The sequence below is a fragment of the Astatotilapia calliptera genome, chromosome 2 (genome assembly GCF_964374335.1).
Source record: "Astatotilapia calliptera chromosome 2, fAstCal68.1, whole genome shotgun sequence".
NCBI lineage: Eukaryota > Metazoa > Chordata > Actinopteri > Cichliformes > Cichlidae > Astatotilapia > Astatotilapia calliptera.
Window position 1 is genome coordinate 6,669,197 of NC_137423.1, and position 27,315 is coordinate 6,696,511.

At 42.0% G+C, this 27,315-nt stretch overlaps 1 protein-coding gene across 2 annotated transcripts in view; it reads right to left on the minus strand.

Annotated features, from left to right (window-relative positions):
- fstl5 (follistatin-like 5) overlaps positions 1-19,023 on the minus strand; it is a 198,655-nt gene extending 179,632 nt beyond the window's left edge. For both annotated transcript variants that reach the window (XM_026182987.2, XM_026182971.2), the window contains exon 1: positions 18,323-19,023. In XM_026182987.2, the coding sequence (XP_026038772.2) occupies positions 18,323-18,345 (23 nt within the window). In that variant the 5' untranslated portion in view covers positions 18,346-19,023. The remainder of the gene's footprint in view (positions 1-18,322) is intronic.
- Positions 19,024-27,315: the final 8,292 nt, after the last annotated feature.

Sequence of the window (27,315 nt, forward strand, 5' to 3'; positions counted from 1 at the left end):
TTGCTGCTTATCTTTCTGTGCACCCTCACAGGACTGGCAACCTGTCCAGGGTGTATCCTGCATGGATAACTTGTTAAGTAAATGGATGGATAATAGGGAAAACAAATCAATAATATAAGGCAAGTTGTAGCATGTAAGCCACTGAATGTGGTGTAGCATTATTGTTTTTAATAGATAGGAACCACAACATAACCTGTACACTGTAGAAAATTGATCATACATCATCAACACTGTGTGCAGTGGTTGCAAAGGTGATTACACCTTTAGGCATTTGCTGTGGTACTATCCTTGAGTTAAGCACCTTTAAATGGATATTACTGAAAAACTGTCATGTTTTCTCAATAGAGATATCAAACCTTGACCAGAGACATATAGTAGATATGAAAATGTCACTGATCCAAACATGGATTTATCACTGATATTTTTCTTTTATCAACTAAAAGGATAATTTTAATGAACTGCAAATAACATAAACACATTCTTTCAGTATGAATAACTGGCAAAATGACTTCATGGACTTGTTATCAAAGGAACAGGCAATAGCAATTCTGCAGGATGAAGAGGAGTAGGAAGAGTTTATTGGACCGTGGAACTTTATTAAATCTTGTTTGGGGTTTTTTTTTTGTTTGTTTTGTAGATATCATATCAGTGTTGGTCAAGTTACTTGAAAAAAGTAATCAGTAACTAATTACTGATTACTTCCCCAAAAAAGTAATCCCGTTACTTTACTGATTACTTATTTTCAAAAGTAATTAATTACTTAGTTACTTAGTTACTTTTTAAAAACACGATTTACAACCTGAATAGGTACTAAAGCGATAGATCTTTCAGCCCAATTCTACTTTTTCTACATAATCCATCATATAAAATGTAATCAAATGGAAAAGTATCTTTTTTTAAACTTGTTTTATCAGTTTTAATCTTTTAACTTTATGCATCAAGCAAAAATTTAATGATATGCAACATTCTCTGACTTGAATAAATTAGTTTAACATTTAAACCTATTTTCTACACATTCCAGCACATAAAATAAAATATTTTTTGTGTTTACACTCACTCTTTCAAATAGATGCAAGTAAAACACAGCAGAAAATAAATAAAGTCAAAGACTCAGCGGTCCTGTTGCTCTATTTTCACCTGTAAAGCAGGACTACGGTAGGCGGAGGTTTACCCTGGTGCAGGTGTGCCGCGGTCAGTTGAAGAATCCACGAGTTTCTCTGTGAATTTCTCATTACGTCGTTGCGCACTCGGTGCTTGCTCGGAAGTTTAGGGGTTTTTTCGCTGTAAAAAGAAGTTTTCTTCCCACGCACGATGGACACTAATGTTTTTGTCACTTTTTATGGAATCAAACTCAAAGTAAGGTCAGTACTTCCACGCTTTAAACGCTCCACGCTCATACTCTCTCCCACAATCGATATGTGATCCATTGTTGATCTGCACACAGCTGTTGTCACTAATGGCGCACTCGCTTACGTCACTGTCGTGAGACATTCTCGCAAAAAATCACGGTTTTAGTAACGCAGTAACACAGCTTTCCTACGGGAAAGTAACGGTAATCTAATTACCGTTTTTGCAATAGTAATCCCTTACTTTACTCGTTACTTGAAAAAAGTAATCAGATTACAGTAACGCGCCCATCTCTGTATCATATTGTTGAGTCTGTTTTATATTCCACTCTCATTCCTCGTTTTTTTTTCTGTTATTGTAAAGGCTGTCTATTTTTTTACTAATACAAATCTTCCAGTTAAATATGTTCAACCACAAAAAAGGAAAGAAAAACAGAAAAAGACAAAACAAGATAAAGCAAAAAACACTACAGAGTATGACTGACTGAGTGACATATTCTTACCTCATTACCCACCACTAAGGTGAACTTAACTCCCATTTTGTGCTCGCTGGGCTGATGGTGAGTAGTAGATAAAAACTGTGCTTACTCAGGGCAGCTCTCAGGTGTGACTGTGTGTTATGAAGCATGCTGCTGATTTCATGCTCAGCTCAACCTAGCTTCAAGAAGTCTACTACCAGCCTCTGACTATATATACTTGATAGAATAATTATCGAACTGGCAAACAATGTTTACGTTTTGAGCACTTAACTGCTAATAATTCCAGATAGCATGACTTGTGAATGGAACGCGGGGTTGAAAAAGCACTCAGCCACCACTACGGCAGTCATGATGGTGCCAAATAGAAATTAAACTCCCAACCTACAATTAAAACTGACAGTTGAAATCTCCCGAACAGCTAGCTGAGTGCAGCTGAGATTGTTTTGTCAAGTGCTGCTTTCAAGGTCAACAAGTGATTTTGAATCTAAACTCTTGAGTCAATGTGGAAAAGAATTCCCTACAGAATAAAAAAAAAAAAAATTAAACATAACATCAGTCATGACACCTGATGAAGATTTGGTCACATGATCAAAAGCTCTGTGCTCTTGTAGCTTTTGCTAATCAGCAGTCCCCCCACCCCCCCCAAATTAACTGACTAACAATCCAGAAAAAATATGCTACTCTTAGTTGCTACAGAGAATTTTAGCAATTTAATCTAAAAACAACTTTTCTGTTATATGATTTGGTAATTTCCAGCAGCAGCTGCACTCACTGCTTAGGGCCAAACAAGAGGCTGACAAATTTAGGCGGTGAACATGGTTTCTCTTTTCACACGGTAATATCGAGTGAATAGAGAAACCATGACATCAAAAGTTGCCCTTTTTTCACATGTACAGTAGCACGCAGCAGGGGAGAATGCTCTTCACATGTTTTCTCTACTGAAAATACTTTGGTTTAGGTGATGGCTCTGCCTGTATGAAGCATGCAGGAGGCCGTGACATCCACCCACTAACTGTGAATTTATTTTACACTTGTTCTGTTCTTACATACGCGCAATCAAAAAATTGCACAAGGGAGCCGGCAGGTTAAAGGTCATTTCAATCTGACTATTTGCATTTTCACATGTGCGACTGTTAGGTTTAGAAAAGCACATGTGTGAGAATAGCTACCCCTTGTTGCTTCTTGTATACATATGAATTATTCACTAACACATTAGGTATAGCAGCCCAAGTATATGATAATAACATTTCAATTTGTTACAGTGCCCTTGGGTGAACAAAAATGAATAAATGCAAGATTAAATGCATTAAACTGCAGCACAAAAAGACTTCAAAGAGACTTGTATCATCATTCAAAACCCCTCCATCAATCAAATCTCAGTCGCTACATTTACAAGCCTCTGAGTTCGCTGCCAAACTAAGTTCAAAGCGGCTTCAAAGAAGAAACTTCCCGTCTACAGCCTTCCTTCTCAACTCCGTAGGAAGCCACTGGTCCGATATCCCCGACTCATTAGACAGGGCAATGACTCCAAATGCCAAGCAGATAACAGGAGTGTGTTCCTGTGCCACCGGATGACAGATAAAGACTGAGATGGATCCTTGTGTAAATTTGTTGGCTGCATGTTGTGATGACATAATTCATCACCCACCATCCATTTTATGAGGCTGTTATCCATTTCATTCAGATATTATCCATACACATAAACTGTGATAACACTGTGCTTTGAACTTACGCTGGCGTATTGTGTCTTCTCACTAAATCCTCCAAGCACCACACGTTTACCACGGATGGAGGAATGTCAGAAATGCTTGCGGGCTATGCTTACATTGAGCTGTGTGCAAGCGATGAGATGAGTTGATTCCTCTGCAGACCTGCGTGTGAATGCATTTCCACGCCCAAATCTCTTATTAATATTAAACTTATACTCATCATTTCACTGTCACTGTCATACAAGCAATTCATATTTTGCATGTTTGGAGTATTTAGCGAATGTGAGAACATGTGAGCCAGAGAGGATGGAGATAGAGGATGAGAAAAAGTTATTTTTCTGCCCTGGTAGTGACTGCAGAGCCTGAGAGCTAAATCACTTTCAAAGTTAATCTGCTATAAATCCTGGCAGGCAGTCCAAATCTGGGCAGAGAAACTTTTGAAATCAAATGTGGAATTTCAATGATCCTCACACTCAGAAAGTAGGTACTTCAAGAGAAAATTCAAGAGAAACATAGCAGGTAGATTCCCTCCTTGAGAACACTGGCATCTCATTTGACTCTGCTTATGAGTCTTACTTTGCATTAGGCGTATGAAAAGAGTCCTGTTGGAATCACAGAGAAGCCAAATGTGTGATATTGGTACATAGGAGAACAGATTTACAGCAGTTAAAACATTAAGGAAGTTGTGAGGGTAAGTAGAGTTCAGCTGGTCAATCACTGGAACGCTAATGAGCCTCTCATGTGCTTCTTACTTGGCTGCCTGCTTTGTTCTCTGCAGGACTGTAAATGTTTTGTGTGGGCTGTGGGCTTCCAGTGATCGCTGAGACTGACTGAGTGATCCTGCAGGCACTCAAACTGTTTTTTTTCCTTTCCTCAAACAGGGTGTGCAATTTTGCTGTCCAGATAGAGACACAAAGATTTTTCATAGATATAAAATACAGTACAAATGTATGGGAAACACTTCAATTTTCCTCTCGCTTATTCCAAAAACAGAAAACACTGGACACAAATGAACTAAGCTCACTCAATATTTTCTAAAATGTATTGTTGGGTGTTTTCACATTAAAACAAAAAACAAAAACAAGCAAACAAAAAATTGCAACTATTTTCCTCAGAAAAATGTATTATTATAAAACAGTGTTATCAGAAAGGTTGGTGGGACTGTGCAAGTAGTTCCACTAACATCCTCAGTATAAAAAGTAGTTGAGTAATTGCAGAGTAACTTGTCTAATTTCTTTAACTTAAATATTAACAATCCCATGAGTCCTTGCTCTCTCCACGTTCATATTGCCAACAGGCACTCAGGGATAAAAAGTGAAGTCATTGAGAAAGAGTTAAATACTGCATTTCTTCTAATGGCCACTTGAGGCAGTCTCTCAAAAATGTCAAACTTTACACACACACACAACCCCGTTCAGCTATCATAGTGAGGACCTTCATTGACATAATGCTTTCCCTAGCCTCTTACCCTAACCAAAAATGAATGCCTAACCCTAAACCTAAACATAACCCTGATACTAAAACCACATTTTGAGCCTCAAAAATGACTTCAAATTTGTGAGGACCGGGTTTGTGTGTCCTCACAAGTGACTGTTGGTTCTCACAAGTACAGTAGAATGCAGATTTCGGTCCTCACAAAGATAGCTAGACAGGAACACACACACACACACAGACATACACACACACATAAAAAAAAAAACCTGAATATATAGCTTCACAAATCGATGGTGGACATCAAAGGCTACGTCCATCATTTATATATAGTTTAATTTAATATGTTTCATTAATCATAAATTAATCAAACAGAATTAAAGGCAAGAAGAACAACCTCAGTGCAATTTGCATTTACATTGCTGTCTGCCTATGCAAGCAGTTTATAGCTGTCTAACCTGATCTAACCAGATACTAGGGAGGCATTTATGATACAGACCTGGGAGTTTGGCAAAAAGTAAATAAATGTAATTCCCTAAATATCAAATAGTCCTCATTTATATTTCTTGTAATAGTAAATATTTTAATGTTTATGACTTCGTCTGAAGTAGGCAAACGTTATCTGTTGATGAAGAAGAATCAAAGCCCCCTCTACTTTATAGGGAAGAAACTAAAAAACAAAACTTTTTAAATTTCTGTCAGGGCTCTGTGTGCAGGCGGATGGAGAGGAGGATCCAAATGCGAGACTTGGACACTGAATACAACTCAAAACCTCAGCTTTATTGCTGGCATGAAGACAAAACATGAAGTGAACACTGAATACTGAGAACAGAAACACACAGGCATAATCTGATGGTACGACGCAACAATGAGCAAGGACAAACACAGGGCTAAAATACACAGGGACGTAATCAGGGAATGGAAAACAGGAGGGAGAAATTAGACTAACGAGACAGGGGAGCAGTAAAATTGAACACACTGACAACAGACAGAAACATGAACCTTCAAAGTAAAACAGGAAACACGACTTTCCTAGGACACTGACTTGACGGAGTGAGACAGATTAGACACTGAACTAAACCGGCGATAATAACAAAATACAACCCGAACCTTAATCATAATGCAGAAACATACCAGAATAACTGATTCATCATAAAAACCAACAAAGCACCAGAGAAACATAAATAAACCAAACATAACAACTCAAAATACTGGGTCAAACTGACCCAGAACCGTGACAGTAGCGCCTCTCTAAGGGCTGGCTCCCGACAGTCCTAAACGAAAAAAAAAACAGAACAAAACCAGAGCACCAGGCCAGGACGGGCGGAGGGGGTCCAGGATGGAGGGACAGAAACCAAACAAAAGACAAGGAGCAAGAGTCCAGAACAGTCCATAAACACAAGAAAAACAGTTCAACACACGGGAGGTCAGGAAAATAGTTCAAAAACCAAAAACACTGGAGACCTAGAAACAGTCCGAGAAATCAGAAGTCCAGGATTACAGTAATGATCCAAACAAAACTAGACCGGATCCCAACACGAGTCCACAAAAACGTTCAGGGGGTCGACCCGAAGGTAGACCGCACGGGGCCAAAACAGTTCAGGGGGCCGGCCGTGCGGACAGCAGTGGCAGCAACAGAGCAGCCGGTGGCGGCAGCTACTGAGCAGGTCCGAAGGCCTCGCTCAGGAGGCCGCCCTCAATGCTCAAATAAAGGCCTGGAAGGTGGCCGGCAAAGGCGAGGCAGGGCCAGACGAGGCAGGACCAGACGAAGGCAAAGACCCAGTGGATGAAGACCCAGAGGCCGGACCAGACGAGGCAGGACCAGACGAAGGTGAAGACCCAGTGGATGAAGACCCAGAGGCCGGACCAGATGGCAGCGAGGCAGCTGCGGAACCTGACAGCAGCGAGGTGGCTGCGGAACCTGAATGTGGTGATGCTGCAGGCGACGATGCTGCAGGCGACGATGCTGCAGGCGACGATGCTGCAGGCGACGGCTGAACAGACTTCCCCGGAAGGTCAGCAGACATGAGGATGTGCTGGCTGGGTTCTCCCGAACCCCAAGTGACGTGACTTGAGGCTGGACGGGCTCCTTGGGCCCTCCAGCTGACGAGACATGAGGCTGGCTGGGTTCTCCTGAACCCCCAGCTGACGAGACTTGAAGCTGGACAGGCTCCTTGGGCCCTCCAGCCAGAGCAGATGCAGGGCCAGAGGCAATTGGGACCCCTGGCTGAGGGTGAAGATGTGTGGCTGACTGAACTGATGACAAAGTTAATGATTGTTCTACCAACTGAGCTACTGACTGGGCTATGGACTGTAACAAAGTTTGTAGTAAGTCTGGTTGTGGTAGTGACTGAGCTATGGGTAGCGGGGCTGAATGTGGTGGAGGTGGAGACTGAGCTAGGGACTGCAATAGAGGTTGTAGTGACGGTGGTTGTGAAGGTGACTGAGCTAATCCTCCTGAGCCTTCTGAACACGAGAAAAACTGCTGGACGGGCTCACCTGAGCCTCCAGCGGACACAGGAACAGGTGCTGGCACCAGCTGAACACCAGCCCCTCCCACCCGAGGAACTGAAATGGGTGGAGGCGAACGCTGGGCCCGAGCTACCCTGGGAGCAGGAACAGGAGGAGAGAGAGAAGCTCAGGAACGACCTCAAAATGCACAATATTGCCAACTGGGTCTGGGCATATAGTCTTTGCAGAGTGGGCAACCTCACACACATCCAACAGGGATACAGAACAGTCCCTAGGAGGAGCCACAGTCTCAATAGATTGTAGAGAGGGGCAACTAGAGTCCTTAAATGTCCTTGGGGAGCAGACAGCCTCTTCCTTTAGAGAGCCTAAGTTACAGCCTGCAATCTCCGTCCCTACCAACTGCCTGTGCCCTTGCTGAAAAGTACATGGCTGAAAAGCTGGCTTAGAAACATTAACCACCTCCCTTTCAGCTGATTTGAAAACAGAACTTGCAGCCTCCGGAAATTTCACAGCAGTCCGAAAATTTCTCCCCCCAGATTCAAGTAAAGTGGTCTTAGTCATTTTAACACGGGGTTCAGATTGTGCAGAATGAAAACTGGTTCTTAAATCCTCAGAGAAGGAGTTTACAGGGTTAACAAACACAGACTCAACTACCTCTAAGTTAGCAGATTTAGATTCACTTGCATGGCAGGTAGCCTTCAGGGTCTTAGGTGTGGATTTATTGTTTGTTAAATTCATGAGTTCAGGGGGAGCATGAGAAAAACAGTCTTTGTTGCTCACCACTGATTGTCCAGAGGAAGCGGAGCGATGGCTGCGTGAGCGTCGCTCACTCTGGGAAGAGGGAGGTAAGCCAGACTGCAAATCCTCCTGCAGACCGGACCGAAAGTCTTTTGGTGGGCCGGGCTGGGACGAAGAAGCGGGACGTTTGTGTAGCTCCGAACGTGGAAGTCCCAAAAACAAAGCAAAGGATTGCAGTGGAGTAAGCCCAGTGTCTTCCACCACATAATCCTTCTTTCCGTGACAATTTCAATTTCTATCATAAAATTTAAAAAAAAAAACTGAAGCTCAAACATAAACTCCAAGTGATAAGAAATGCACTTCAAGTTTTTGGAGTTTCACTCTCTCAAGATGTATGAATTAAGAAATTATAGTAATTAAAAAAGATAATAAAACCCTACAAAAATAATTTTATGTAAAAAAAACAGGACTTGGTGACATTTGAAGGGGAATCGAAAGACTCTATTCTTGGTTCCTGCTAAAGAAGCTTGAGAATTTCTCAGAGTATATCGTGTGTCTTTGATCCACACAGCCAGTCCTTTAAGAAATGCCAGATAGCACACTGTGACCAGTCCCAGACTGCCAGTTTATACTATATGAAAATTTGAACTAATTCATCCACAGAGTGTGTGTCCATTATTCATCGCAGCACTGAAAAAAACCACCCAAAGCTAAAATGAAGGGGATTCTAATATATGTTTTGCACAGGCTTTCTGTTGAGTTTGGCACAGCATCTGAGAATTATAAACAGTGTAGTGTGTACTATTAGCTTCAGTTGTACCTTCCAATTAATCCAAAAACCACAGTTATTAACAATCAAGAGCACCAGGAAGCACAACAAAAATACTCCCAACGCAGCAACTCCTGAGAAAGATTTGACAAAGATTTCAACCTTATATGGCTGACATCACAATCATTTATGGTCTTGGGAGTCTTTCCATATGAGACAGAGGCAACAAAGACCTTGACTTTTCTTTTATAGCTCTTTAATTTATAGACCATTTCAAATGTCAGGAAGTACAGGCTGCCACTACAAGACTGCAGGAAAAACCGCCTGGCAGAGGCACATGGCTCTCCCATTGTTAATAATCATTACATAATCAGACCGATCTGATCTACTGTACTGTGCCCTGAACAATGTTCTCACACTTGGCCACAGAAGCAGCGAACAGCGAACTGTGACTTGTGATATCATTAAAATGCAACGCATGGCCAGACCACCCTTACTCCCAGAGCATCAGATGCTTCCAACAACCAGCAAACAACAGCATTATTATTTCAGAGACAGACTGTTATGTCTCTGGCTTTGACCAAAGCCGCCAGGTTCCTAACAGACCCACTGAAACATACAGTATTTTACAATGCCTCAAACCACACTTGTCATCACTGTGCTCGACGGGATTAGAGCCGAAACCTACAGCCTGTTGGCCTTTGCCTTGAAGGTTTGTTCTACTTCTGTTATGGTCTGGCCATCTGCAAAGAGCCTTCTCAATATATCCCCAAGCCTTGGCCTTAAAAGTAGTCACGGAACCCTTGTTCTGCCATACTGCATGAAATAGGTTATGACAATAACAATTTAACAATCCACTTGGAGTTCAATCAAGACATGGAATGTAGGAGGTCATGCTTCAGAAATCTAGAGCTGTTTGAAAAGTCAGGAGACACGGCCTCATACTGTTAGCTTATATTGATCTTCGAAGCAAGGAAAAAGAAAAATGATCCAGTGGAAATGCTGCCAGCTTGATTTCACTGCACACAGAGCAGGGATCCTCTCACATCATTACAGCAAGCTAAATGCAAATAGTAATCAAAATTACATTATAGCCGTTTTCATCTGTAAAAGCTACATGTGATAATAATAGGTTTTCTATTTGTTTGTATCTTTTCATGCAATGGTGAAGTCCTATAAAAGAGAGAGGCAACGTGCACAACGGAGGGGGAAAAAATATTTTTCACATCATCAAACAAACCGCTGCTTGCCAGGAGAAAAGAATGTCAGGAGCAGGTTGCGTCTCCTAAACATGTTAGCAGAATAACATACGTCAGTCTGTGTGGGTCTTCTGCACAATAAAGATTCCACGTATTAAAGAGGGGAACAACAAAGACAGACACAGAGACACAGATGGGAGTTGGCAGCGGTTAAAGCTTAGCTCAGAGTGGGAAGAAAAGAGATGGAAAAGGGGGGGGAGCAGTGTTACAAGTGTCATTGTTGAGATGGGTTGGGCTATTAAGTCATGAAACATAAAAACAAACAATTTTTATATGAAAATATACACTGAAAACACTTGAAATGTAGATTTAACCATCTTTAGTCAGTTTTTTCTCAACTGCCGCCCCTTGTATTTAAAATAGCCCACATTATGATTGTTAAAAACAGGTAGGCAGACAATACCCATACTGCTGGTCAAACCCAGACTAACAAGGGAAAAACTACTAAAGGTGATTTCTGGAAATAAACACCCTATTAACACCCAATTTAAAAGTGCTTTTACTCTCCAAACTGCTCCAGTGGAGTCACCGTGCCCGTAAAGGGTAACTCTCAGGTGAGAATCTTTAGTGCGCATGCGCCAACCAGCGTGCAGCCTGTTACATTCGCTCCTGCTTTTCTCTTAGTTTAGCTTTTTTTTTTCTACGTATTCTTTTTTTTCCTGACTTGTATTTTCCTCCGTTTTCTATCTCTTACTCAATCATGTGGATTGAGAGAGTTTTTGTTCTTCTGGTGGCCGTGGAACTGTTACTTTTATCAAGGAACGGGACCGCGGCACATCTCCTACACGCACGGACTGTTTACTCCAGAGATCAGCTGATCGCCCTGATGCCGGCCGGTTCGCTGGCCAGGCCCGCAGAAGTACCAGCTGAAATTTGGAGGAAAACACATCGGGGATGCAGAGGTCAAGGACAGAAGAGAAGAAAAAAGGTGACGGTGAGACAGCGGAGGCTCGAAGCGAGGAGGAGGTTTAAACCGTGTCTGCCGTCTATCGTGATGGGTAATGTGCGATCGTTGGCAATTAAAATCGACGAGCTCTCAGCACTGGTACGGAGTCAGAGGGAATACCGAGAGTGTAGCCTGATGTGTTTCACCGAATCATGGATGCACCAGGACATTCCCGATGAGAATGCTTCCGTGGAAGGCTTCCACACTGTTCGGGCGGACAGGGACAGCATCGCTAGCGGTAAGCGGAAAGGAGGTGGGCTTGCTGTTTTAGTTAACAACCGGTGGTGTAACCCTGCCAACATAACAATCAAAGAAAGGATTTGTTGCCCGGACACTGAACTGTGTGCTGTTGGACTCAGGCCGTATTATTTACCCAGGGAATTCTCTCACGTCATCTTGGTGGCTGTTTATGTTCCCCCCTCTGCTAACCCCACAGCTGCATGTGACACTATCCACTCTGCCATAGCTCGGCTACAGACTCAGCACCCGAGTGCCTTTATTGTGATCTCGGGTGACTTCAACCATGTATCACTGGACAATACACTACCAACATTCAAACAATATGTGGACTGTCCCACCAGGGGAGAGAAAACTTTAGACTTACTGTATGCTAACGTCAAGGATGCATACAGCTCCTCCTCCCTCCCCCCACTTGGTAGGTCAGATCATAACCTGATTCACCTCACCCCCCGCTATGTGCCAATTGTGAGGAGGGAACCTGTGACCACCAGGACTGTCAGGAGGTGGTCAGAGGAGGCCTTAGCAGAACTACAGGGCTGTTTCGAGGTGACCGACTGGGAAACACTCTGTGAGCCTCACGCCGAGGACATCAATGGGCTTACTGAGTGTATCACAGACTACATAACTTTCTGCACCGACTCCATTGTTCCAGCTCAGACTGTTCATTGTTACCCAAATAACAAGCCGTGGGTGACTAAGGACATCAAAGCCCTCCTCAACAACAAGAAGAGGGCTTTCAGAGGGGGCAACAAAGAGGAGGTGAGGAAGATCCAGGTGTTACTAAAGGACAAGATCAGAGAGGCTAAGGACAATTACAGGAGGAAGCTGGAGTGGAAACTCCAGCAGAACAGCATGAGAGAGGTGTGGAGGGGCATGAAGACCATCACTGGATTCAGGCCAACCAACAGCAGGGGAACTGAGGGAGGTGAGAATAGAGCCAATGAGTTGAATCTGTTTTTCAATAGATTCGACACCACAGTGTCTGCTCCTACCCCCACAACCTCACCTGTAGTCAGCCTGGAATCCAGAGCCACACCACTGTGCCAGCCTCTCTCTTCACATGGCGCTGTTGCCTCCTGTGAGATTCCTGACACCCCTCCCCCACCCATCACCTTCACTCAATACCAGGTTGAGATGCAAATGAGGAGACTTCACTCAGGCAAGTCTGCTGGACCAGACGGAGTGAGTCCCCTTGTCCTCAAGGCCTGTGCCCCCCAGCTGTGTGGAGTCTTTCATAAACTGTTTATGCTGAGTCTGAGTCTGCAGAGGGTCCCGGTGATGTGGAAGACATCATGCCTCGTCCCTGTACCAAAGACGCCACGTCCCAGTGGCCCCCAGGATTACAGGCCCGTGGCATTGACCTCCCACATCATGAAGACCCTGGAAAGGCTCATCCTGGACCAGCTGCGACCCATAGTAAGACCACACCTGGATCCCCTTCAGTTCGCTTATCAGCCTCGTCTCGGAACTGAGGACGCCATCATCTACCTGCTCAATCGTGTCTACACCCATCTGGACCAGCCGGCGAGCACTGTGAGAGTCATGTTTTTTGACTTTTCCAGTGCTTTCAACACCATCAGGCCGACCCTCCTGGGTGATAAGTTAGCAGCGATGCAGGTGGATGCTTCTCTGGTGTCCTGGATTGTTGATTACCTGACAGGAAGACCACAATATGTACGTCTCCCACAGTGTGTGTCTGACAAGGTGATCAGCAACACAGGGGCACCACAGGGGACTGTCCTCTCCCCCTTCCTCTTCACCCTCTACACCACAGACTTCAGCCACTGCACAGAGACATGCCATCTTCAGAAGTTTTCTGATGACTCTGCGGTGGTTGGATGCATCAGCAGGGATGATGAGACAGAGTACCGGGCTGTGGTCGATTCCTTTGTCACGTGGTGTGAGCAGAATCATCTGCAGCTCAACATGGCAAAGACCAAGGAACTGATCGTGGACTTCAGGAAGACCAGGAAACACTTGACCCCTGTTTCAATTCAGGGGGTCAGTGTTGACATTGTGGAGGACTATAAATACCTTGGAGTACACATTGACAATAAACTGGACTGGGCTAAAAACACCACAGCACTTTACAGGAAGGGCCAGAGTCGTCTCTATTTTTTGAGGCGACTGAGGTCCTTCAACATCTGCCAGAAAATGCTGAGGATTTTCTATGAGTCTGTTGTGGCCAGTGCGATCCTCTATGCTGTTGCATGCTGGGGGAGCAGGCTGAGGGTCGCAGATGCCAACAGACTTAATAAACTAATCCGTAAGGCCAGCAATGTTGTGGGGATGGAGCTGGACTCCCTCAAGGTGGTGTCGGAGAGGCGGATGCTGTCCAAGATAAAGACAATGTTGGATAACACCTCCCACCCACTCCATGACATGCTGGTCAGTCACAGGAGCACGTTCAGTGAGAGACTGAGATTACCGAAAAGCACCACTGAACGACACAGGAAATCATTCCTGCCTGTGGCCATCTCCCTGTACAACGCATCCACTTAACACACTGTTTGCTGCTACAACTACACATGTTTCTTTTCCAACTATTTATTTATGAGTGACTTATGTATGTATGTATGTATGTATGTATGTATGTATGTATGTATGTATGTATGTATGTATATGTATATATTGTACTATTCTTAGTTAGTGTATTGTCTGTCTTGTCTTAATGTTGGTTTAAAATGGAGCACTGTAACAAAAAATTATTTCCCCCAGGGATCAATAAAGTATTCTGATTCTGATTCTGATTCAGAATATACACAGTGTCATTATGACTGTGAAACCAGGCATTACTTAGGAACAGTCTGTTGCTGATAAATTCAGTCAGTACAGGTGGCATCTTTCAACAAATAACAGAATTCAAACTGAAGGAATAGAGAGATATTTTGGGATTGTGCTTATTTTCTTGCCAAGAGTGAAATTTGAAGACTGATGCCACTATTATGTCTGCACTGTAAACATTGAGCTTGGCAGGCAGGAAGAAGCTGCTAGCTCTTTTCAAAGTTCAAAATTGCATCTGCTAGTATTGCTAAACCTCGCTAACTATCTGGCTATACTAAAATAACTCTGCAAATACTGAAAAACTAAATGAATTTTTGGTGTTGCACAGGATGTGCTAGAGACATTTCTTGGCCATCAACAGCTGTTTGCAGTGACTTCCTAGTCTTGTTGTCACAATGTGGCTGCCATTTCAGGAGTGAAGATGCACTGATAGTGACAGGCAAAATGTTGCTTCGTATATTAGATGGAAAGCCAAGGATCAGATGAACAAATTAGCTAAGAAATCTGCTGATTTGTGTTAGCAGGTACATTTTTAAGCTTTGAAAAACATCTGCTTCATGTTTTCCCTCACCTCCCGACTTTATGGTTGACTAAATTAATTTAGTCAACCATAAATTTGGTTCCACAGTCAAAACATTTCTTCAAATGGTTGTAAAAACAAAAAAGTATGAGAGTATATCTTGAGCACTGAACTTTCTTTATCTGGTTCAGCTAATTCTAAAATATATTTTCTCATTTACTTTAGCTCCACTGATTCATTTCTGTTTGCCCAAGGTGAATTAGAGTTATTTTGCAAAGCTTATGGAACTAAAATGTTTAAAGGGGATCTTTTATTCTCATTTTAAGCTCCTTAATTTTATTCTTCAACTCTGTTTAGGTAGTGTTGCTAGATTCACGGTTCAAGATCCCTGTCAGTTCGCTCTTTATCTCAGACTAGCTCATTTTTATTTTTATTGGCTGCCCCTCGTAAACATGAGATGTGAACAGCAGGTGGGCGGGGCTTCTGTGCTTACAGAAAGAGCTGACCGTTTAGGGATATCCTCTCAAATTGACACCATACAGGACCAAGAGCAGAAGAAACTGTCTGCGAGGCAGCGTTTAGAGCAGCTTTTGGCTTCACTTGGTAAAGCGTAAAAGCTCCCCTTTAAATCAACATAAACATGTACTTCTAAGAATAATGTTCTGCCCTTTAGATGAACCAGTTTCTGCCAAAAACCAGAAACAGTCCATATAAGAGTTATAGAATGGGCTCAAACTAGCACAGATACATTCATATTTATTTATATTCATTATATTTGGGCAGAGGCAGAAGTTTAACAGGCATTTATCTCTTAAACCTTTTCAAAAGCAAAGAAAACAATCTGCGTGACTGGATACCAAGAACATTTCTTTTGATGTCTTTTGGGTGAACAGACCTTTTAGATATCAAACGGAGCTTTGAAAAAGTGTTTATCAAGCATGGTGTTAAATTCTGAGAGTTGAAAGGTTGTGTGTACACCTCCATCTGCAAGGGACTCGAGCACATCGTTCACTGTATAAACCCATTAAAGCAGCTTTACCGGCACAGCAAGTATGTTGTCTTGTGACACATGCTCAGGTCACATGTTAGAAACCTCAACACGGGAAACTGGTAGTGTTACAGTTTTTATCCCCCACATTTGATCAGTGGCCTTGTACAGTTTTCAAAAGAGGCCAGAGCAGACCATTATTGGTTTAATGGGAAAACCTACTCAAACTGACCTGGCTGCAGCATGAACAGTTGTATCTGACATGTGCACAGAAAGACACAAGAGTACTTCTCTCAGAATAAAATCTGCTTTCAAAGACCATTTACCTCTCTAAAATAGCCCATAAAGACATCTCAGAGGATAATTGCTAAAGATTTTTGAACCTGCTGCGACGCCTGGACACCTGAGATCACGGTGAAAACTCTAAAATGGTACCATTTTCAGTGGCAGCGCAATTTTCCTTCCCAACATACAGCTTTATTGTCATATCACCCCAAATCTGCCCCCTGCAACTAGCCACCATCAGTGGGTGCTCACACCTTCAGATTGTGTGCTTTTCCTCTCAAAGCTGAAATGCCTTGATCAGTTTCCTAGCATTTTATTCTTCCTTCTAGTCAAAAGCATTATTGACTCAAAAGCCTTTGCCTCCCTACTGTGCCCAAAAGAAAGTCGTTTTAATGAAAAGCAGAGCAGCTCCATTAACACTATACCTGCTCAGCTGCCACCTACAGTATATCTTTTGTTAAATGGCTTAATTGGAGTCCAAAGAAGAAATAGAAAGACTTTTCTGGTCTTAGTGTGGTGGAGAAAAAGAATGTTTTATACGGCTATTTAGCTTTGTCATCTTGAACATTATTGTGCACTGATATTATTGGCATCATTCAGTGCACAAAGTCTACAGAGTCATTCTAAAAATGAGCATTGTCTTATCTCACTATCCGCTTCCCTCTACAGCTGACTCTTATTTATTAAGACTGGTTTATCAAATATCCTCACTTCATTCTGCACAGTATATATAATATATAACTTACATAAATGATACATTACTTGGTTCCTGGCTTGTATTCAAGTGGAGAATCAATTAGTGAGTGCAGCCTTGAAAACCAGATTCACAGATCCATCTAATGCACCATTGGAAATAGATTCTATCTTGCGGTTTCAAAGAGCTTCGAAAGATAAAGTGGATGCATTGCGGGAATGGAGTGTTTGAAGTTTGATCGTAGAGGCCTGCAGATGGCTGAACGTTCAAACTGCATGGCTTCTGTAGCATTTGTACTTTCTACACAAGATTTTTACTTGATGGTGCAATTAGTCAAGGAATGTGCTGGGATTGGCATCATCTGTGCACCTTATGAATTACAAAGTATGTCAACATTGTGTGGGAAGGACCAAACACCAAGAATGTAAAGTATTTATGAAGACATCCTCTGTCTTGTCCCTTTGATGTGCATACTGCACTTACTGTAACCAAGTAAAGTTGTCACTGGGTGAATCAGGATTCAGTCTTGTCCACAAATCAAAAAAGAAAAGAATAATAAAGGTAAAAATTGAAGAGTTAGCCTAGTTTTTGTATGATCTGTGCAGATAGAGGTATTTGGATCATTTAAAGGCAAGAAAACACTAAGAAAAAAAACACTAAAACTAAAACTCTTATTAAAGTGTCGAATGATGATGCATAAATGTGTTTAAAACATAAGTAAACCTGTAAGATTTCCAATTATATTGTCATCTGAAACATGAACTTCAAAAGAATGTGCTTTTATCCACAGAATATATTATTAAATTAATTTGAAACATGACAAATTCTGTTGTATATTAATGTGCACGAGTCCTACTTTTCCACACAAAAAACAAAAAAATAATGATGACGCTCCCACGTCCTGCAACAGTAACCTCGTGTAGTGGATTTAACATGTAAAATCTAAGTCGTATCGATTGAAGAACTTAATCTGGTTTTCTGCTGGGCTACTTTTAAGTCCGTCTGATGCACCGCAGCAGAGATTAAAACAATGACCCCCAAATATTTTCTTTCGCAAATCGACAGACAACACAGTTAACGGCCATCCCCGGCAGAGCCCGTAATATAGTACTGCCAAATGAGTCAGGCGCAAAGCAGAGGATGAAAAACAAAAGTATAATCCCTTCGCTGCTAACGGTGTCACTCAAGGATTAGCGTGCCAAGGGGGAAAAAAATAACACGCTAAGTACTACGCGGATAAATTAAAAGCTCTGGGCAAGGCGGCGTGCCTGCAATCGTTTCAGAAACATTGATTGTGTTACAATGGGGAATGTTTGTGCTTCAGTGCTCTCACCCCGACAGCATAACAGCAACTATAATCTCAACTTCAGATATCCGGATATCAGCTGATTTGAGTCTCCGGGACCTGGCTGAAAGTAAATTGAAAATGGTAAAAGCTTAAGGCAGTAGATTGAGAGATATTTTCTGAGTCGGGGAGACTGACCCGGTGGATTATTAGAAAAGAGTTGTGGCGCCTCACCGATGATGGGGGTTAAGCTGTGTGTCTGATAGCGAGTCACACAGAGATGAATGAGGACTTCCTCGGGAAGGCGCTCAAATCGGATGGGCTTTAACAATTAGTCCACAACAGCATATAAAACACACAAACACACATTTTCTTACCTGTGAATCCAGACGTTAACCATCCAGGAGGGTAATCCGAACAACAGTTGCGGTGAATGGATTTAAGCAACACTTCTCAACAAAGTAAGGACCAATTAATGATAATCTCGAGGTCGGGTCAAATCCACGGACGGTCTGGGGGTAATTTCCGATGTGGGCAGAGAGCTATGCTCCGTAGAAGTTTGCACCTCTAAGCAGCCAAAGGGCAGATTGTTAATCCTTTCCCAAAATAACACCAAGTACAGTAGAGCCGACGGAGGAAGGAGAAGGCGAGAGGAGGGTGTAGAGTTCAGCACCACGACAGAGTGGACAGCTCCGACGGCGCAGCGATCTCACCTCGGCCGCTTTCGGGTCTCGTGTGCGCCACTGAGGTAGGAGCCACCAGCCCCAACCTCACCTACTGGCTCAGTCCTGACCGGATTTACATACAATCACAGGGGAGGGAGGGAGGAGAGGAGGGGGTGAACCAATCACAAGTATCCCGTAGTAGGCAGTATAGGCAAGAGAACGAGCGCACACCGACAGAGTGGATGTGGAGCGGTTTAGTGCCTCCGTGCCAAGCGAAACTGTCCTTGACTAAAACGGGAGAGAAAGCGAAGCGCGCGAAAGAGAGAGAGAGGGGGGGGGGGCAGAGAGAGTGCGAGAGAAAGAGAGCGAGAGAGACGGGTCTTATGGCTGCCCCACTCTCTCACTTACTCACACAGAGACACACACACGTATGTGTATTTATATTTATACACACGCAGACTCATATATCAACCATAAAGTAATGCATTAACGGTGCTACATATTCCATTAATTAAACTCCATTCATTATCACCTTATTGCTGCTCCATAAAATTCTGTTTATACTGAATTAAATGTGACAAACCGCAAATGAGCAGATTTGGTTATTTCTTAGTTCTTTATTTCCTTTTTTGTTTCAGACCATGTAAAGTGGGAAACAGAAAAAACATTATTATTATTTTTTTCTTTTAGATACTTAGGTTTTAAACTAAAGTGGTTTTAAACTAAAGGGGTTTACGACACCAACTCTCTGCCATCTATAATCCAGTTTTGAGATCCCTTCCCAGACGCCTTAACGCCCACTCACATCCTGGGCCATCTGACCTCAGGAATTCGCATGATAAGGTGGGGCCAGGTTTCACAATGAACACACCCGAAACTCTGGCTGATTGGGACCCACGCCCAGTTTCCCACCTTGGCTCAGGCGATTAAAGGATCATCAGGGGGTCCTTTTGTCCCTCTGTGGGGGGTCACTCCCACTAGGTTTATATCTGGGACTCTCCACCATTTGACCTTAGAACTGAAGAAGCTTCTCGGATGAGAGGTGAAACGTCTTCAAGCAACTTAAAGAAGTCCAGACGCTTTTCTTTGCAAGCTCCTTTGACTACGATGACCTGGATGACTGAGAACCTTCACAGACATAAAGTGAAAATGTAAAGAACATGCATTCAAGTATGTATATGTGTAAAAGTCTAAACTATCCTACAATGCTTTAAATTGGTGGCACAGTAAAGAAAAGCATATATTATTACTACTAATAATGGTGATGTTCATAATATTTTAGTACATTTTTGAATTTTATATCTTGCCCTCCTACTTAAAGAACTAGTGTACATCCTTCACAACTGTCCACATTCAGTCTGTGGTGTCATGTCCTGCATCAGCTTATAAGTGAAGACACAACAATGTCAAGAGGGTTTGCCTTTGGGGTCTTATGCCAAGCCTTTCTGGCTTTAAATAACTTGATGTTGTACTGCAACTATGATACCTATATGTGTGCTATGTTTATAGGATATCCGTAGATATACAAATGCAGTGATTTGAGCTTTTCCTTGATTTGTTATTCTTATATTTTTTCTGTTTAGTCTATTGTTTAGCTTACTTTCTAGATGTTTTAAATTCCCCCTTTTTGATGCACGCTTAAAGTGAGACGACATTCCATTCTTACTTCATGTGTGTGCCACACTGCAGGCTGCTGCTGGTATATTATGATCCTAGCATACCACACCACCGTTTTTTATCCTTTTTGTGCATCAGTGGCTACTTTTAAAATGCACTGTAGCTCATTGTGAAAGATTTTCAATGGACAGCATCTCTGCAAAATAATGTTGCAGGTAGCAATCTATGCCACTTCTACATACTCACATATCAGAGAAGCGCAACAGAAATGCAAACAATAAACAAATGTTTCCGCATTTGGCAATGTAAACATCTGGTGCATGTTTGGTGCTTCGCACACAAAAGGACTGGTGCACATTTCCTTGATACAGCAGTGGGAACAGTCAGCGAAGGAACTGTGCAGCGCTGTAACATTAGTCTTCATGACTGAACAGACAAAGAAAGAAACAGCACCAGTAGAAACCTTGGCTGTGTCTCAGACCAGTCTACAGTTCAGCACATTAGAAACTGTCCAGGGAATAAGATATTTTCTGGGTTGTTTCAGTGCAAGAAAAGTTCAGTTCTGTGGAGAAAAAATGATCTCAGGAAATGGAATGATGGCTCTCTGTCATCAGTGCCTGGAATTGCAACACTTCTATTTCACTTGAGTTTGTCTTTTCTTGTAGTAGGGAAGGACAGCTGGACCTAATAAGCAAATTATTGTTCCAGCATGTTCTTTTTGTTGGAATATTTCCATTATTAAATTGTCAGTAAACTTGCAAAGTGAACGTCATGGGTTTAAAGTTCTATTGATTTATCATCTAGCCACCTGACTACTGTATTTATTTATTCTGTTTGGCAAGCACATATTTCTGACGTATCCATGCTATTATGAGAACTGCACGTGCCTTTGAGTCACCAATCCTTCAGTCTTCAGTGAATAAGTAAGCTTATAATAAGCTAGTGATTACTTATTGAACTGAAGAATGATTTGAAATTACGGATGTACTGTAAAACACAGAAAAGAAGTCGGCACTTGCTGGTTTATTGATTTTAGTGACATCTGCTCACCCAGCATGCACACAAAAACTTTCTCACTTCCTGCTTGGGTGCTAAAAAAAATACATGGCCAGTGTCTCTCCGGTAAACTATCCTCACACACAAGTGACACATGGTCTGTTTCTGGGAGGAGGGAAAGGAATAATAATAGATTTCAATGAATAAGTCTGGTGCTACAAAACAAAACAAAAAATCAGCAGCAATTTATTAGGTTGTGACTCAGGACCAGCTATCATGTATTAAAATGAAATGTTTAATGGGCTTATCAGAGAAAGTGTACTGCATTACAAAGCAGCAGGAGACAGAAATCAATCAAAATGAAAAATGACAACAAAACGATAGCAAAGACACAAAAAGGAAGTGAAATGAGTTGCAGAAGGACCACAAGAAGAAGCAAAAACTACAAGAAACACAGGCTACAGAGTAAAACAAAGTAATAAAAAAGTAATAAGAAATAGATGATAAATTGCCGTCCTGTCCATGGTGTAAGACGTCTTTCACCCCGTGACCCAGAATTTTGTAAGTTGGAGAAAAAGCATAGATGGATTGTAGACAGAGGTGCAAAACAGCTACAAAAAACGAAATCGACATAAAATACCCACAAACACACATAATATTACTCAAAATAGCTCAGGGGGTGTAATTCTGGAGACAGACCATGATAGGTGCATAGTTTGTGGTCTGTCTCTTTTTTGGTCTGTTGGTCTTGCATTGCTGCAGAAAGAGGGTCTTATACATCTTTGCACAGGGACTCACCCATGCTAATATGTAAAGAAAAAAAAAGTTTTACTTTAAAAATAGTACTTTGACAAAAAACATTCAAAATCAACATTTACTTACCAGCTTTTGCCCAGAAGTTCACCTGTAGAGTTTATTTTACCTGACTATAGCTCCAAACGTCCCGTGATTACAACTGAGATATCTATGATATCTGAACAAAGAGAGCACATTTTGTGGAAACCTAAAAAAGAAAAAATAAGAAAATAAGAAACAGCTGTGACTGTTTTTTGTGACTGCATGATAGGAGTGTTTTCAGATCTGCCATCTGGTTTAAGGTATAGGAATTAAATAGTGTTAATGTTAGGGAATGAGTATGTTTGCTGGCTAAAAAACTTGCAAAAATCAAAAGAAAAAAACAAAAGCATGCTGACTGTTTGGAGTAAACAATGCAAGTCAAAGTCTGCCACTTTGTATTCAGAACTACCTCCCTCCTAAGTGTTGTGACATTATCAAACCTCCCATCCTTCCACTGTTGCTTGTGGCAGAGGTGAGTCACTCAAGACACAAAAGGTCACTTGTTCAGAAAATGTAAACACAGGTCATTTGAAGCATTTGAACAAAAACAATGGTGACGTTTTGTCATGAAGGCAGAGTTCTTGTGAGTGACTATCACATAGACTAAGCCTCAATATTCTTAGCTTCTTGATTACAGTGGGGCAAAAAAGTATTTAGTCAGCCACCGATTGTGCAAGTTCCCCCACTTAAAATGATGACAGAGGTCAGTAATTTGCACCAGAGGTACACTTCAACTGTGAGAGACAGAATGTGAAAAAAACATCCATGAATCCACATGGTAGGATTTGTAAAGAATTTATTCGTAAATCAGGGTGGAAAATAAGTATTTGGTCAATAACAAAAATACAACTCAATACTTTGTAACATAACCTTTGTTGGCAATAACAGAGGTCAAACGTTTACTATAGGTCTTTACCAGGTTTGCACACACAGTAGCTGGTATTTTGGCCCATTCCTCCATGCAGATCTTCTCGAGAGCAGTGATGTTTTGGGGCTGTCGCCGAGCAACACGGACTTTCAACTCCCGCCCCAGATTTTCTATGGGGTTGAGGTCTGGAGACTGGCTAGGCCACTCCAGGACTTCCAAATGCTTCTTACGGAGCCACTCCTTTGTTGCCCGGGCGGTGTGTTTTGGATCATTGTCATGTTGGAAGACCCAGCCTCGTTTCATCTTCAAAGTTCTCACTGATGGAAGGAGGTTTTGGCTCAAAATCTCACGATACATGGCCCCATTCATTCTGTCCTTAACACGGATCAGTCGTCCTGTCCCCTTGGCAGAAAAACAGCCCCATAGCATGATGTTTCCACCCCCATGCTTCACAGTAGGTATGGTGTTCTTGAGATGCAACTCAGTATTCTTCGTCCTCCAAACACGACGAGTTGAGTTTATACCAAAAAGTTCTACTTTGGTTTCATCTGACCACATGACATTCTCCCAATCCTCTGCTGTATCATCCATGTGCTCTCTGGCAAACTTCAGACGGGCCTGGACATGCACTGGCTTCAGCAGCGGAACACGTCTGGCACTGCGGGATTTGATTCCCTGCCGTTGTAGTGTGTTACTGATGGTGACCTTTGTTACTTTGGTCCCAGCTCTCTGCAGGTCATTCACCAGGTCCCCCCGTGTGGTTCTGGGATCTTTGCTCACCGTTCTCATGATCATTTTGACCCCACGGGATGAGATCTTGTGTGGAGCCCCAGATCGAGGGAGATTATCAGTGGTCTTGTATGTCTTCCATTTTCTGATGATTGCTCCCACAGTTGATTTTTTCACACCAAGCTGCTTGCCTATTGTAGATTCACTCTTCCCAGTCTGGTGCAGGTCTACAATACTTTTCCTGGTGTCCTTCGAAAGCTCTTTGGTCTTGGCCATGGCGGAGTTTGGAGTCTGACTGTTTGAGGCTGTGGACAGGTGTCTTTTATACAGATGATGAGTTCAAACAGGTGCCATTCATACAGGTAACGAGTGGGGGACAGAAAAGCTTCTTACAGAAGACGTTACAGGTCTGTGAGAGCCAGAGAATTTCCTTGTTTGAGGTGACCAAATACTTATTTTCCACCCTGATTTACGAATAAATTCTTTACAAATCCTACCATGTGAATTCATGGATTTTTTTTCACATTCTGTCTCTCACAGTTGAAGTGTACCTCTGGTGCAAATTACTGACCTCTGTCATCATTTTAAGTGGGGGAACTTGCACAATCGGTGGCTTCAGCATTCATTATCAAACTTTAAATCGTTTAATCACATGTTGTTTGTCCTGCATGCTACAGAAATGATAGAAACAAAGATGGACATAAAAACTGAAGCATATTAAACAGTAAATCTGCACAGAACATGTATTAAAATGAAAACCTTTTAAAAATCAACAAATGCTCACTTTTTGAAAAAATCTAGTTAATGTAAAGTGAGTTATTCTAATTAACTGATGGAAAAATTGTAACTGCAGTGATCTGAATATTGAGTTAAACCATAGACCTTATATAAAAGATGGATTTAGCACAGTTGTTTGTCTCAAACAACTGATAAACACTGAAAAAAATAGCTATATAAAATAAATCCCCAAACCCACATACAAAAGATAAAGTAGTAAAGTATATGTAAAATAATGACTTTACTGTGAAATTTAACAGAAATTAACAATTTGAATTTATCCATACATTAGCTTCACTTGTGAAGTGTATCCACTTCACGTCAGCAGCACGTGGCACGTAGTTGCTTAAGTGACAGAATTTAATCCACTTTCTACGGTCTCTGGTCACCAGGTTGCTTAGATGAAGTTTTAGTGATGTGAAGTTGGCAGGGCCTGGGTTAAACTTTCCTCAGCTTCAGGGCAAGGGATTCACATGGCTGCCAGTGAAGGATATTGGGGATTGACATAAGACAGGGTGGTAAATACAGCAGTATGGGTAAAAAGAGGGTTACCAAGAAGTGAAGCCTGGAATGTCTGCTAATGACCAACCATCACAAAATGATGCATAATGCGCAATTCCTGTGTGGACGCTCCTAAAGCACAGAGAAATGGTTATTCAAAGTGATTATTCAGTTTTGAATTTCCTTTATGTACTTACCATCACAAAAAATAAATAAGCGCCCGACATCATAACAATGTCTGAAAAGAGTTCTTGGAATTTTTCACACACACACAGGCCAGAGAGTTTTCTGGAGCCAGCACCTGCTGACTCTCACTGGTAGCAAATTTAAGGTACATTTATACTGGCAGTAATGTCATGAGGCTGTTTTAATTGGTAGATTCCACATGAAAGAGACACACTTTGCCTGAAACCGAAAGTCTAAATCTAAAAGACTAAAAAAAGCCCATTAAAAACTGCCAAAATGTGAAAATAGCCAGCCCTCCTCTGGCATCTTGGCCCCTGCGTTCAGATGAGATGATATAGAATAATTGGTCTCGCACAAATTCATTCCCCACTCATCAGGTAAAAGGCTAACTCAATGCTCCACCACTGCTTAATTCATGTGCACACTTTTTTTTTTTTGCTCTTTATACTTCACGAAAAAATAAAACAGCCCACATAAGGTGGAGGAGTCAAGTTCCCTCTCAGACCACTTGAATTAAAGCATGCTGAAAGGTTATTATGGATTTATTTGTCCACTGATGCCCAAAACACGCCAGCATTAAACCGCTGAAATGTTTGCCTTCATGTAAATCCCAAAAACATGTCACAGGCTTCACATCACATGTGTAAACAGTCACATCACCATAATCAAACATGATGTACGTGCTGACGCTCACTCAGCACATATGCCAAAAGTGTTGCTGCTCGTGTGAAATGAAGTTACAGCATGATTCATTAAGGCATATAAGACGGAGCTCTCCCTTGACATTCTCCACACAAATCCAGAGATTATGTTGCCACATCTGTGCTTATAAACTACCCGTGTGTATATGTCACATGGGCGCAGCTGAGATGGCTGTAATTTATCATGCAGACAATTAATGCCCTGCATGTTAAATAAGAAAGTCGAGGAAGGACTTGTCTCCACAGGTGCAATAAAGCATGCTGCTGTGCTCAAGCTGCAAATTCATTGTGTGTGTTCAGGCTTTTGCGTTGAGAGGTTGTGGGTATGTTGTGCGTAAGCCTGGTTTTGAAAGAGCCTGTATACATACACACACACGCACACACACTGAAGTGTTAGAAACTCCACTTCTGTATCTGTTCATATGTGAGCAGGCTTTTCTTTTGAAAATAATGGATGCGAGAGAATAATCAGAGAGTGTGTGTGCGCGCGTGTGTGTAGGCGTGTGGTGGAGACTGTAATAGATTGTGACACATTGTATGGGCAGCGTCAGCAAGAGCATGCGCACACAGATGTGATATGTGACCAGTTTCGCATCCCATTATCTGTTAAACTGCGCTCTGTCGTGCACGACTCCAGATTGCGATGTCAACTTGATGTACATTCACTGTGCTCGCTGCATTAGGACTGAGCATATGGCTCCCACTCGCCACTCTCTGGGCCTCTGCTCGAACCGAGGGACGTTAGCTGGGATCCATCTTTCTGAGCCGAGGCTTTGTATTCAACCTCGGTGAATTTGCAGCTGCTGTGCTGGAAGCTAAAACAAAGAATACTTATAGATCTATGCTTTAGTCAAAGTGAGAGTTCAAACACTTGAAAAGAGAGAGTGCAGTTGCCACAGTTTATAAGTAAATTTCTTTACGGAGTGATTTGTACGATGTGGTGGAAAGGACATCATTCTCTGTGGGGATCTCGAAGGAAAATGCTTCTGAAGCACAAAAAAAATTGAAAGCCAGTTTGCATGCTTCAGCCTCTCACCTGTGTGGATTTGTTGATTTTCTCTGCTTTGAACTGAGTTCTGAAGTGTGTGTCAAAAAAAGGTGTCACTTTTTACCTTGAGAAAGTATGATGGACACTTTTCACCATTTTACAACATATTTCAGAGGCCATGTTTGGATTCACAATAGCTCTTCATCAAAGAAGTTTAGCCCGGGCATTCATTTCAAGGAGACCTCTGCTTCAGTACAGCGCAATTACTGACAAAGATGACTAAAAAAGGCTCAACTTTTTAGAGCCAGTCGTTGCTTTGTGGAGTGGAATGTGTGCTTTTACCGCAAATCTTTCCATTATCTGAGAAATCATTGTACTATAAACGTTTTTTTGTCTTTTAAGAACCCTTCAGACTTGATCTAATCCAACTGGACCTCAATCATATTTCTTCTTTTCTCTGATTCCTGCACTATGTGCACAGCTCCTTGATTTGAATGTCCATTAA